The sequence below is a fragment of the Pseudorasbora parva genome, chromosome 4, assembly GCF_024679245.1.
Source record: "Pseudorasbora parva isolate DD20220531a chromosome 4, ASM2467924v1, whole genome shotgun sequence".
Lineage (NCBI taxonomy): Eukaryota > Metazoa > Chordata > Actinopteri > Cypriniformes > Gobionidae > Pseudorasbora > Pseudorasbora parva.
The window spans coordinates 45,804,843-45,818,321 of NC_090175.1; the positions used below are offsets into that span (position 1 = coordinate 45,804,843).

Here is a 13,479-nt window from a genome sequence, read left to right on the forward strand (position 1 = left end):
TTACATGCAATTCTGACATTTTTTCTCAGAATTGCGGCATTTAACTCGCATTGAGTTAAAAAGTATTACAAGAGATATAAACTCATATAACTTGTGAGTTATAAAGTCCAGTTTTGAGGAAAAAAAGATTAATAAAAAGTAGCAATTATGTTTTATAAAGTCAAAATTGTGATATATAAAGTCAGAATTGCAAGATATAAACTCGCAATTGTGACTTTATATCTCAAAATTCTGACTTTTTATCTAGAAATTCCTCCAGCTTTCTGATGTAAACTCACAATTGCAAGAAAAAAAAAGTCTCGATAGGGAGATAAAAAGTAGCAATTACCTTTTTTATTTAAGCTTCCATATAAATTTCACACCTTGCATTAAATCCAAAAATAGACAAAGACAGCATAATTACACTTTTCAAGCAAACCATTTAACAAACAATTGTTTGCTTTATATCATAAATCAGCAGATATGCTTATAAATTTGGATACACTGCGACAGTCAAACTTAGTGAAACATGCAATCTACATTTATTCTACAGTCTGCTTAAACCAACGTTAGTGTAACGTTAAGGTCCTTTCTCTTTCTTTTCTGGGTTGTTCATGGTTCCTTGTTGTATGTTTGCAAGTATATTGACTTAAACACTAAGTACAACATTTGCATCATATTTATATGGCACACCCTGCTAAAACCAATTCCGTGAAGATGATTGATTGACAGTTTTGTAGTTTATGTCTGTGCCAAACCTCGTTGAAGGGTATTTTGCATGTGGTATCCTCTGTCCATTGATATATCTGACTGGATAAAGTTTGATTTTACGTTCATGTTTAGGACTGTTTGATTTCAAGTTTAACCAGTTTCGTATTGACTTCACACATTTTAAGATGAAATTATTATATTTGTTGATATCATTGCATTGTTATGCCAGGGGTAATTTGTAACGAATGGTGGAACGCAGCAGTGCTGTGACAGTGGGAGGGTTTAGTTGTGCAGAAGGTACAGAAGGTCGAGAGTGTGAACAGCTGCCAAAGACACGGATGAGTAAAAAGCCTTTGATATACTAGAAAGAACAGGCTGGCAGAGAACTAGCTGATGATGTCCTGATGGCAGTGCAGCATTTGTCAGGAATCAGTATCGCTCTCTAACATCATAATGCAACGTGTGCTAAAAAGCATGCACATTTCTAATAATCAGGATTATCCTTCCCTCACAAAGAACAATCTGATTTTCTAAAGAGTGTATAGCCAACACAGAGTTGACATGTCTCTTAAGCTGGAAAGAAGTTTATGCCAACCTGCTTCTTGGAAAACACAGGCCTTCAAATTCAGCATTAGCCAACCGATTTTATCTCCACAGATTAGATAATACTCATATAAATGCAATCTAAAAACTGTGAGAAAAGTCACAGTGTGCAAAACTTCTAAATAATGAATTTACTTGAATTAAAGGTATGGTAGGCTAGCAATAGAGTGGTGCAGGTATGACGTCCCTTTGTTGGCCAACCTGCATTAGCCGTTCCCTCGATACAAACCAATAGGATTTTCCCATACACTTTTTGATTATCACAAAAAACAAGCTCTGTGATCAACACAAGTTTATGATACTTACACATTTTGTCCATCAAGATCATTTTCACAGATGAACACAACTTTTAAGAAATTTTGAAGCCTAAATGCAGTCGCCAAAAGTAAAAAGCTACACTGTAAAAAGTCCGTAAAAATAGGGCACAATGTACAGTATAAATATATTTACCGTATTATACCGTATTTTTTTAATAGGTCTTTTACCTGTATTTTTTATTTACACATTGCATTAGTTTGTGTTTTAAGGGTCAACAGAAATTTCCATAAAATGACTGGATACTGGCAGAAAATTACCAGTACATTTTCCGTTTTTATTTTTTACAGTGTAATGGTAGGCTGTAAACGGACTACACCATGGTTGCTCGACTTCAACGTCACCATCACTAATCATCCGACATCTCTTTACATTTTTGTTTAAAATCATTTTCCCAGAACGTTTGAGTTAGAATAGTTTATAAGAGCACAATTATGAGCATGATGAGGCTGTAAAAGCGGACTGAGATTACCTTTTTGGTGTGATGATGCCGTTTAATCTCCTTGACTGCCTCTATATTACATTTAGCCACTTGTTAGCAACTGCCTTTTTCAAGACATGCAACAGCTTCAAAACATCATGAGTGGGGTAATACTGATGTATTTTAGGTCGTAGAATAAAACGTGAATGCCTAGTGGGCTTGTGTTCACCACAGACCTTATTTCAGCCATTTAACCAACAGGTCATTGACTTTGGGACGAGGGAACCACAAATGCTAAAATGCTAACTCACTTCCATATTTTGGCCTGCAGAGAAATGTCATACATGCACTACTCTATAGACCATTTCAGAATGTTTGTAAACAATCGTCACAAGGATACTTCCGGGTGGCAGAACGCGAGCGGCTTCTACTGACAAACTGAAGAGATCCAGCCGGCTACTGTAAACAGTTACAGAGTTAAGAACATTGTTGTTGATTAAAGTTGAAACTATGACGAAAACGTGTTGTGTTTGGGATTGCGCCGTCAGATAGACAGCAAAAGGTGTAGGATTGTATCGATTTCCTTCAGAAAAAAGTTAATATATCCAGCAAAACCTGTGGGTGAGGAGGCTAAAGCGAGTGGCCGTCGTCAAAAGTGGCGCTACAGAGAAGTATTCTCAAAACGGTCCATCTACAAAATCATAGCAGAGCATAATTATCTTCAGCTGGGGAAATTCGAGACTAATATTAGTAAACTTTAGATCAAAATCATTGCCAGTCACTGCCTGAAGTAAAAGTAGGAAGAGACTGAGCTTCTAGTGTCATGTAGGCCACTGATCGAATGTCAATGGAAGAAATAGGAAAAGCAAAACATAGTTGTAGGCTGATGGATGATTGATGCGTGTACCACACCGGCTTCATCATCACCGCGAGTTTAGTTTGAGTGAATGCCTAACGTTAGCGGAGTAGCGCTAGTCTGCAGCACGCTATCCTTTTGACCGTCAGAAGCTCACGTCTGTGCCATCTGATCCGACTCCGAGCAACAGAAAACCATCATAGCCTTTTTTAAGTTAGATAACAGGGAAATAGACCATCTACGATGGCCTAACATATTGTAAGTCAAACAGCAACAGTCACTAAAATAACTACTCAATGTAGGCTGAGGCTCATTTAAAAATTATGGTAGTAGACTAGCGCTACATCTACTGGAGCAAGGTTAGGCATTTCATGTATTGATATCTCCTGAATTAGTTAATCAGTCCCTCAATAATCATGTTAACTATGTCTGAATCCCAAGCAATTTACTAGCGTTGCCATAGGAACGCTTCGGCTTTTGCCACCCGGAAGAGCGTTTATTACTGTTGTGACGTCATGGTGCATTGTCGTATAGCAAGCTACACTCTAAGAAGAAAAGGTTCTATATAGAACCTTAAAAGTTTCGATCAGGTGCTACGTATTTGGAACCCCTAAAAGGTTCTGTATAGAACCCTTTTAAGGGTTCAATCAAAAAAAAAAACTTTAGGGTTTTTTGTAAGCAGGAAAAAGGTTCTATATGGAACCTTTTAGGGGTTCATTTATCATTATCATTTGTTTTGTCCTTTCCGGATTAAATATTTAATATTATTGACAAACGTTTCACTGCATTATTCAGTGTATTCAAATGCATTTATGAATGTATGTGAATGATCACAAAATTCAAGATATGGGGGTTAGAAAATGTATATATTTCTCATTTTATGTAGTTAATCAATATCCCACGAAGAATACCATTTCAGTTTTCTCCTCCAAAAATCAGCATGATTAAAATGTTATATTAAGTTAACAGTTTAATAAACAATTATTTAAATACAACCACAAAATGTTGCAGAATAATGTAATATATAAATGAATAATAGCCTAAAGAACCTTTGTGAAAAAAAGTGTTCTTTCTTGTCATTATAGAACCTTTTATGCTAAAAAGGTTTTTAAAAAAAATAGCATTTGGAGTCAACTTCAAAGAACCTTTTATGCTAAAAAGGTTCTTTAATGACAAGAAAGAACCCTTTTAGCACTTAAAAAGGGTTCTATATAGAACATTTTAGCGGTTCCAAATACATAGCGCCGATATAACCTTTTAAGGTTCTATATACAACCTTTTCATCAAAGAGTGTAGCTTTGAAAGCATAAGATCCCACCCTCCCTTGACAGTGTCTCCAAAGCCACAGCTGCAAAAGTCTGCAAAACGCCACGAGAGACGATGTTAAATTATCTCATGTCTCAAAGTGCATAACTTTATTTTAATAATAATGAATATAAATAACTTATCGAGCTCACCACTTGACTGCTGCAGTTTAGTTTTGCCGTTGATAGTGTTAGAAACAAATCTGAGTCTTAGGACATAAACAGCTCCATGTAGAACGTCACGGGTTGCCATCTCATAATTAAGACATGGCGTGAATGCAGCATAACCTTTAAAAGGTGCCTCATGTTTGTGGCACCCGTTTGCTGTCTGTCTATAACTCGCAGATGATGTGTGATGATGGTATGGAAATATATATGTTGACACAGGCAGGTAGGACATCATATCATTGCATTCGGACAGAGGTATACTGCATATGCATTTTTAAACATTTAGACCACTTCTATTATTGATTGCTATCAGGATATGAAGAGAGTTTCCACAAATTTAAACAACCGTGTATATAAGAAAAATTATACCTGCAACAAAAGTGTGTAATTTTATATTGAGACTGAGGAAAACATTGAGAAAACTTCTTCTTTTTTTTTCTGAAATCCTGGTTCATGGAAAAAGTTACCTGGTTGCATGTAGAAATGTCCTGGCCGCTCTTGAGAAACTCCAGCACCTTTTCAATATTTCCAGCTCTGGCTGCTCTCAGGAAGCTGGTGTTACTGTCCGACTGTAGAAACAACACACCAGAAAAAAATTTATAAAAATACACAAGGAAGCATCAGCCCTGCTCTAGTAAAAACACTGAGAAATTACAATGCAAAGTGATTGAGTCAATGGAACAAATTTTAATTCCATATAAGGACATATTTCCAAGGGAAACAAGGTATTAAACAAGAACAAATATAGGGTGATTTTTTCCTTCTGATAATGTACATCACCATATAAAAGTGCGGGGTCAATAAGATTCTATTGAAATAATTATTTCTATTCAGCAGTGATAACATTACATTACTTTCTCAATGAATCCAGCTAATCTGAACACCAAATCATCATATTAGAATGATTTCTGAAGGATCATGTGACACTGAAGACTGGAGTAATGATGCTGAAAATTCAGCTTTATCATCACAGAAATAAATTACATTTCAAAATATATTATAATAGAAAACTTGTTTTAAATTGTAATAATGTTACAGTTTTATTGCATTTTTATCAAATAAATGCAGCATTAGGGAATTTTATCAAAAACATTATAAATCGTACAAACCCCAAACTTTTGAACAAGTATTTGTCAGGATTCATTAAAAGTTTATGCTATATGCTTCTGTCTTAGCATGCACGTGAAGTTTGTCATTTCAGTGAGTGTATCTCCTTTTATCAGAATTGCGTGTTTGACTGTGACTGCTAAATATAGACAGCAAAACAGAATGAAGGCAGCTGGCATGACCCACACACACACACACAAACACGCACGGACACAGATCTGAATGTATATGCACCGAAAGTCTTGCCATGCGAAGAAGAAAATTTAAAGCCAAGATCAAATTTCAGATTTGGCATCAATCAGCGAACATGTGTTGGTTTGTACTACTATCCTTTTAAAGGCTTTGACATAAGAGTCACAACTGTGACAATAAAATCTGCATGTGCAATACCAACACAAACTCCTCAATGTACTGGTTCATAAAGACTAATGAGCAGGTAGACAGGGACAGTACAACATTACCTTTACACAGCAGACAGTATTTTTATGAAAACATTAAAACCTTGAAAATTCCAGAAACCTCTTTTATAAGACTAAAGTCAAGCTTTTTATCAGTTCAAGCAAGCCAGCATTCAGACATTTTATTTGGTTAAAATAGAAATGACAAGAAAATTGGTGCCGAGCTCCGGTAATAAATCAGTAGCTCTCAGTTCATGTACAACATAAAGCATTAATCTGTCAGGTCATCAAAGGCTATTGACCGAAATGTTCAAGGCATGACCTCTGCTCTTTTTGAGGTCGAGAGTTCACATGTTAACACGTGTGGGATTTGAGTAAGTAAGTTAACCATTGGAAATAGACACTATACATTTGTTCATGAAGTTACCCTGCACACATTATCCACTTTTTGGGCTGATGTTGTCAAGAACATCTGTAGATAACTCTAAATAATACATCCCTGGAATAACATTTTGAAGAATAACAAATAAAAGAATAATAGAACTAAGAAGATGCTAAAATGAATTAAACACCTAAAAAGTAAAACAACACTGACTTTCAAAAAATAGTTGAAACAAACAGCTTCAACTAGCTTGCATTTCTGGCAGGTTGTGTTGGTTGTTGTTTTGGTGCTGGTCAGCAGCCACACCAACACTTGGTAAAGCTAGTCAATTACCATGATCTTTCTGGTGATGCTAGCTGACCAAATAGTATTGCTGGTTAAGCTAGTTAAGAAGCCTTTTGGAACATTTCCAACTTAGCATAAATAGTTTACTCAAACAAGAATAAGAGACGATTCTGTGTTATTAATGTTCTGTTTTACAACCCCATCATCCCAAACAGAACATATGCTGGTCTTTTCAGCAAGAAAATAACCTCAACAAATCTCTATTGAACCTAGATATTATTAAGGTCGCCTTACCATGGTATCTGCCACAAAGCTGTAGTAACCGTCCAGATATGGATCACTTCCAATGGTCCGCAGGCCTTTATCTGAACCACACGCCCTACACATTGCCGCATTGCCCATGGTAAAGAGAGACCAAAAGCTTTGCAAAAAAAAAAAAAAAAAAAAAAAAGGCACTAAACTTTACATCAACGTCTGGACCTTTTGTAAGATTCTGCACTTGCAGTGCTTTTTCCAGTGATAACCAACCACTGAACATCAAATCGCTCCCCGGAAGATTGATTCCATCTCGCTCACATGCACTTAGCTATATGGGTTTGCATTATCCTCAGTCTTCAGGTAGTACCCAGGAGCCCATTCAATTATCAGCATCAGAGCATCTATCCAGCTAATGCAAAATCCCCCAAACTTTCATGTCTATCTTTCTCCTCAGGTCCCGAACATCATCTCTTATGTGCTCTCTTTGATCCCTGCCTCGCGTCTTCTGTGACAATCTCTGTTCCGTATTGGCGTAGACCCCTTGGCTCTGGTCTCCTCTTGTCTCTCTTCCCGCCTGGCTTTGTGACTGACAACTGTGGCCGTAAACGTGTCTCCCATTGCTATATCAGGCCGAATATCCACCCTGTCCTCGATCCAGAGCTGGTTATTTTTAACCCCTCCAGGCTCAGGCAGACAGAGCAAGGCCCAGCAAAGGGCAATCCTGCTGGGGAAAGGCCAGCTGGGAAACCTGTCCTTTTCCTCCTGAGGTCCAGGAATGTGCATCCATTGGGTCAACTAAAGTCAAAAAGTCTTGTCCCGAGCAATAGGTGCTATTTTCAAAAACCCTTGGTTGTCATACCATCTTTAGTGTTTAGAATGCAACACATTTGCAAGACTATGTAAATCATGGCTCATCATCTATAAGAGGTTATTATCCTTGAAAAATATTAACTATTCAATTCAGTGAAGGCTTTTGCAAAGCAGTTTAACACCATGAGGACCGAGGCTACACAGCTATAGTAATGCCTACAGTGAACCAGTACGAGTGGCATGATGGCATCTGTGTCTGTGGGTCATTTCTGGCCCTGAGGTGGTCCGTATTGATCCAACTATGATTCAGCACTAAGTAGACTTCTACTACAGACATATTGACTTGCCATTGACTGCTCTGATCAATGCCATGCCCCCAGTTAAAGGAGTACTTCAGCGCTGGGAAGATGAATCTGTATTTAAACTGGGTCATTAATGTAGTAGAAATGTGAAATTATATTTTAATTTTGTGCTTTCTAGACTGAGAAAAGACAGAAAATGTATTTTTGTCTCATGGGGATGAAAGACAACAATTCCCAGAATGCTTCGCTGCCCTACCAGGCCATTCACAAAGCCACTGCTACTGAATCACTGTTCACTTTCCCACCGCGACTGCGATCATCTTCATAAAATCAGTTGAGTTAGAGAACAGACACTACAATTAAAAACTGAACGTGTGTGTTCAATATGTGATTTAGCTGCTGAGGTTGTCTCACAGCCCAAAACGCAACAGGAGTCACATTGACAGTCATGGATGAGCTCGTGATGAGAGCTGAGGTAAATGCGACAGCACTCGCGGCATAGATTCACAGTGCATGTTCAGTCTGCCGCGTTTTCAGTTCATGCTTTTGAAAGCTTAACTTTTATAGGAATTAGTTTGAGAAGTTCAAAGACTTACTTTACTCTGCTGGCTGCACCATTTAAACATGAATGACTGAAGTTGCCAGCTGCTAGCTGAGTGCTGTGCGATCTTCCATCCCCCACGCGTGAGTTGAAAACATGCAGAAATGGCTCCCTCTGCTGGCTGTAGTCTTTAGCCTCTGGCCAACAATTCCTCCGATGGCGCAAATTGAGGACATTTGCGTCATGGGAGGAATTTTTCCAGAAATAAAATGCATAAATCTCTTGTCTTAGGGGGATATGAGGGGGGAAGCAAAATCATTTGAATATACTCCAGGGTTTCTACTGATACAAAGCCATATGCTAATCGCTGAAGTAACCCTAGGTAAGGTAGGCGATTTCAGAGAGGCTGGCAACAGCAAGCTAGTGTTGAAAGTATTAGATGTGTCTACCTTTAACCAGTTAATTACTTACAATACATTCTCATTTGTTTACATAAAGCATTAACTAACATGGATTAACGAACAATACATTTGTTACAGTATTTATTTGTGCATTAACTCTTTCCACACCAAACACAGAATTTTCGGTAACACTTTACAATACGGGTGCTCTAATATGCATTAATTCATGCTTAACTAATGCACACATAATCATAAGTTAATGTATTACTAATGGTGAACTAACACATTTATTAATAATAATAATAATAATAATAATAATAGATTTTATTCATAACGCACTTTTCATTCCGAAGAATATCAAAGTGCAACAATGGAAAAGGGAAAAAAAATATCACGAAAAATTATCAACAAGTAAAAATATAGAATAATACAAACAATCAACCAACACATAACAGTTAAAAGCTTTTCTGAACAGAAAAAAAAGAGCTGATGGTGGAAGTCTCTGTAAGCTCCACAGTACACTGTGGTCCACTCCATGTTTTACATTTCTCCCAGCGCTAGAGGCTCTGTTGCTACATATTCCCAATTCGGCAGTGTCCTGATGACGTCGTCAAGGCATGACACCCGCAGCACCATGCAGGAGGCCAACTGAGTTTTCCGGGGACTTCTGTGGACACACCGGTGTCGGCGCAGAAGTCCAAGCCGTTCCACGGTCACAATGTAAGACGGAAGAGCGGCTCAGCCGGGAAGCGGAACATCTCAACATCATGCAGGACGCTGATGACGCTGGGTCGGTGCAAACGCCGCCAATCAACCAGCAACCTCAGCCACCATGAAGTTCAAGCCCGAGGGAGACCACCAGTGAGCAGCCGACACCCAGAACAGAGAGCAGCCGCAGCGAGCAACACGAAATGTCCTTCAAACCAGAAGCAACTGCAACAATTCAAACAAAAACAGCAGAGAAGTGGTGGAAAACGGCAAACGTCTAACAACGTCCTCTCAGTGACTGCCAGCAATCAGAAACAGTCCCAATTGTAGCTTTGACTGTTTGACTAGTCACAGTCATTAGAAAAGAAAAGAAAATCTAAATCTAACTGTACATTTAACATGATTTGTGGGTGGAGAAGCGGCAAACAAACAACGCCAGCATCCTCTCCCCCACATTGCTTGGCAACTATTTACTAATAACTATTATTTGCTTGCATTGTGAGTATTTGCAAAGCATTTCTGTATGTGGTTACATTGTGGGTATTTCCAGTGTTTCTGTTTGCAGCATGTCTCTGTATTGCAGTGTTTCTCTATTTGGTTGTGTTGTGAGTATTTGCAGTGTTTCTGTATTTGGTTGTGTTGTGAGTATTTGCAGTGTTTCTGTATTTGGTTGCATTGTGAGTATTTGCAGCGTTTCTGTATTTGGTTGCGCTGTGCATATTTGCAGTGTTTCTGTATTTGGTTGCGTTGTGAGTATTTGCAGTGTTTCTGTATTTGGTTGTGTTGTGAGTATTTGCAGTGTTTCTGTATTTGGTTGCGTTGTGTTTATTTGCAGTGTTTCTGTATTTGGTTGCGTTGTGAGTATTTGCAGTGTTTCTGTATTTGGTTGCGTTGTGTTTATTTGCAGTGTTTCTGTATTTGGTTGCTTTGTGAGTATTTGCAGTGTTTCTGCATTTGGTTGCTTTGTGAGTATTTGCAGTGTTTCTGTATTTGGTTGCGTTGTGAGTATTTGCAGTGTTTCTGTATTTGTTTGCGTTGTGAGTATTTGCAGTGTTTCTGTATTTGGTTGCGTTGTGAGTATTTGCAGTGTTTCTGTATTTGGTTGCTTTGTGAGTATTTGCAGTGTTTCTGTATTTGGTTGCTTTGTGAGTATTTGCAGTGTTTCTGTATTTGGTTGCTTTGTGAGTATTTGCAGTGTTTCTGCATTTGGTTGCTTTGTGAGTATTTGCAGTGTTTCTGTATTTGGTTGCTTTGTGAGTATTTGCAGTGTTTCTGTATTTGGTTGCTTTGTGAGTATTTGCAGTGTTTCTGTATTTGGTTGCGTTGTGAGTATTTGCAGTGTTTCTGTATTTGTTTGCGTTGTGAGTATTTGCAGTGTTTCTGTATTTGGTTGCGTTGTGAGTATTTGCAGTGTTTCTGTATTTGGTTGCTTTGTGAGTATTTGCAGTGTTTCTGTATTTGGTTGCTTTGTGAGTATTTGCAGTGTTTCTGTATTTGGTTGCTTTGTGAGTATTTGCAGTGTTTCTGCATTTGGTTGCTTTGTGAGTATTTGCAGTGTTTCTGTATTTGGTTGTGTTGTGCGTATTTGTAGTGTTTCTGTATTTGGTTGTGTTGTGAGTATTTGCAGTGTTTCTTTATTTGGTTGTGTTGTGAGTATTTGCAGTGTTTCTGTATTTGGTTGTGTTGTGAGTGTTTGCAGTGTTTCTTTATTTGGTTGTGTTGTGAGTATTTGCAGTGTTTCTGTATTTGGTTGTGTTGTGAGTATTTGCAGTGTTTCTGTATTTGGTTGCGTTGTGTTTATTTGCAGTGTTTCTGTATTTGGTTGTGTTGTGTTGCGGGTGTTATCTGGAAATAACGTACCGCTGGAATGCGCGATTCACCAATCAGAATCAAGTATTTCACAGAGCCGTGTAATAAATTTATATAATTACATACATGGGGGATACATAATTACAATGTATCTTTTGGCTCTTTTCATTGAAAAAAATTACTTGAATAAAGAGTTGATCGTTTAGCTGAAAGAGATGGTATAATGATCTTCTGATCACTATACTTCTCAGCTATTTCCCCCAAATTAAACTTAATCAACTTACTTAAGTAAAAAAAAAAATAATAATAATGATTAGCAATACTAATCAAATCTTTGATAGTTAAGCATTCTCAAAACTAGTAAGTACTTGGCAGATTACAATTTCAAAACTAAAACATACATGAGTTATATCAAAAAGATGTCATCACATATGTACACTGTAAAAAAATATTTAGAAAAAAAGTTACCTGGTTGCCTTAAAATTTTGAGTTCATTGAAATGGAAATTTTGAGTTAATATTATGAATTTTTTTTGAGATTCGACAACCTTTATTAAAAGATTATTAAAAGATGTTTTAAGAATATTGGGTAATTGTGTGTGTTTTATTTCTGATGATGCAGTGAAACATGCCAAATAGTGCTATTTTCATGATTTATAAAAAAAATTTATGTGGTTCAGAGACAATAATATTTTGAGTTTATATTTATTAAACACATTTCCTTCATTGTATCAACTAAAATTTTTAATTTCAGTAAACTCAAAATTTTAAGGCAACCAGGTTACTTACTTTTTTAAGTTAAACCAACAAAAAACAACCACATTTTTTTTACAGTGTAGCTAATGAGATTTTGTGCTTTATAGAGACAAATGTGCATAAAGGATGATCCTATTTTCTAAGCCTCTTCCAGTAGCTGTGCTCTGAAACAGGTGCTGAACAGCTGACTACAGGAATTATCCCTGGAGCTCAACTGCAGCATAGTAATACTAAAACGAACCATAAAGGGGCGAAAAGGCGCAACCATAAAAAAGTTGTACTATTATTTTATACAGCAGGTAACATTGGTTTTAATTAGAATCTAAAAAAATAATAATACATACATTAAAAAATACATCCATATACTATATTACCAAACATTTTGGGACACCTGCCTTTACATGCACATTAACTTTAATGACATCCCATTCTTAATCCGTAGGGTTTAACATGGAGTTGGCCCACCCTTTGCAGCTATAACAGCATCAAATCTCCTGGGAAGGATTTCTACAATGTTTAGTGTGTGGAATTTTTGACCATTCTTCTAGAAGACAATTTGTGAGGTTAAGCACTGACATTGGACGAGAAGGCCTGGCTCGCAGGTTCTATCTCGTTGAGGTCAGACTCCAGACCAAACTCACTTATCCATGTCTTTAAGGACCTTGCTTTGTGAATTGGTTTGCACACTTCGCAGTCATGTTGGAAAAGGAAGAGGCCAACTCCAAACTGTTACCAAAAGTTGAGAGTATGAAACTGTCCAAAATGTCTTGGTTTGCTGAAGCATTAAGAGGTCCTTTTACTGGAACTAAGGGGCCAAGCCCAGTCCCTGAAATACAACCCCACACCATAATCCTCCTCCACCAAACTTTACATTTGGCACAATGCAGTCAGGCAAATACCGTTCTCAGGGCAACTGCCAAACCTAGACTTGTCCATCGGATTGCTAGACAGAGAAGCATGATTTGTCACTTCAGAGAACACGTCTCCACTGATCTAGAGTCCAGTGGTGGCGTGCTTTACATTCAGCGCTTTGCATCGCACTTGGTAATGTAAGGCTTGGATGCAGCTCTGTGATTTTACATGGCCTACCACTTCATGGCTGAGTAGCTGTCATTTCCAATTGCTTCCCAAAAGCTTCCAATTTGTTATAATACTACTAACATTTACCGTATATATACACTAACATAAACAATATTTACTAGGTATTAGGTAACATTGGGGTTAACTATCTATACACTAATACAAATAAGAAGTATAATATATATAGAGAGAGAGATGTATAAATGTATACAATTAGATGTTGCACAAAAAGTCATGCATATGTTGTCTGACTGGCTGGGGCTGCTGGATTATTTGCATTAGAAAG

General features: G+C 37.5%; 1 protein-coding gene across 1 annotated transcript in view; it reads right to left on the reverse strand.

Moving 5' to 3' along the window:
- The window catches only part of ank2a (ankyrin 2a, neuronal), a 65,055-nt gene extending 57,698 nt beyond the window's left edge, over window positions 1-7,357 (reverse strand). The window contains exons 1-3 of the mRNA XM_067441964.1: window positions 7,106-7,357; window positions 6,824-6,950; window positions 4,825-4,926 (exon numbers count right to left, since the gene is read on the reverse strand). Coding sequence (XP_067298065.1) covers window positions 4,825-4,926; window positions 6,824-6,950; window positions 7,106-7,131 — 255 coding nt within the window. The 5' untranslated portion in view covers window positions 7,132-7,357. The remainder of the gene's footprint in view (window positions 1-4,824; window positions 4,927-6,823; window positions 6,951-7,105) is intronic.
- Window positions 7,358-13,479: the final 6,122 nt, after the last annotated feature.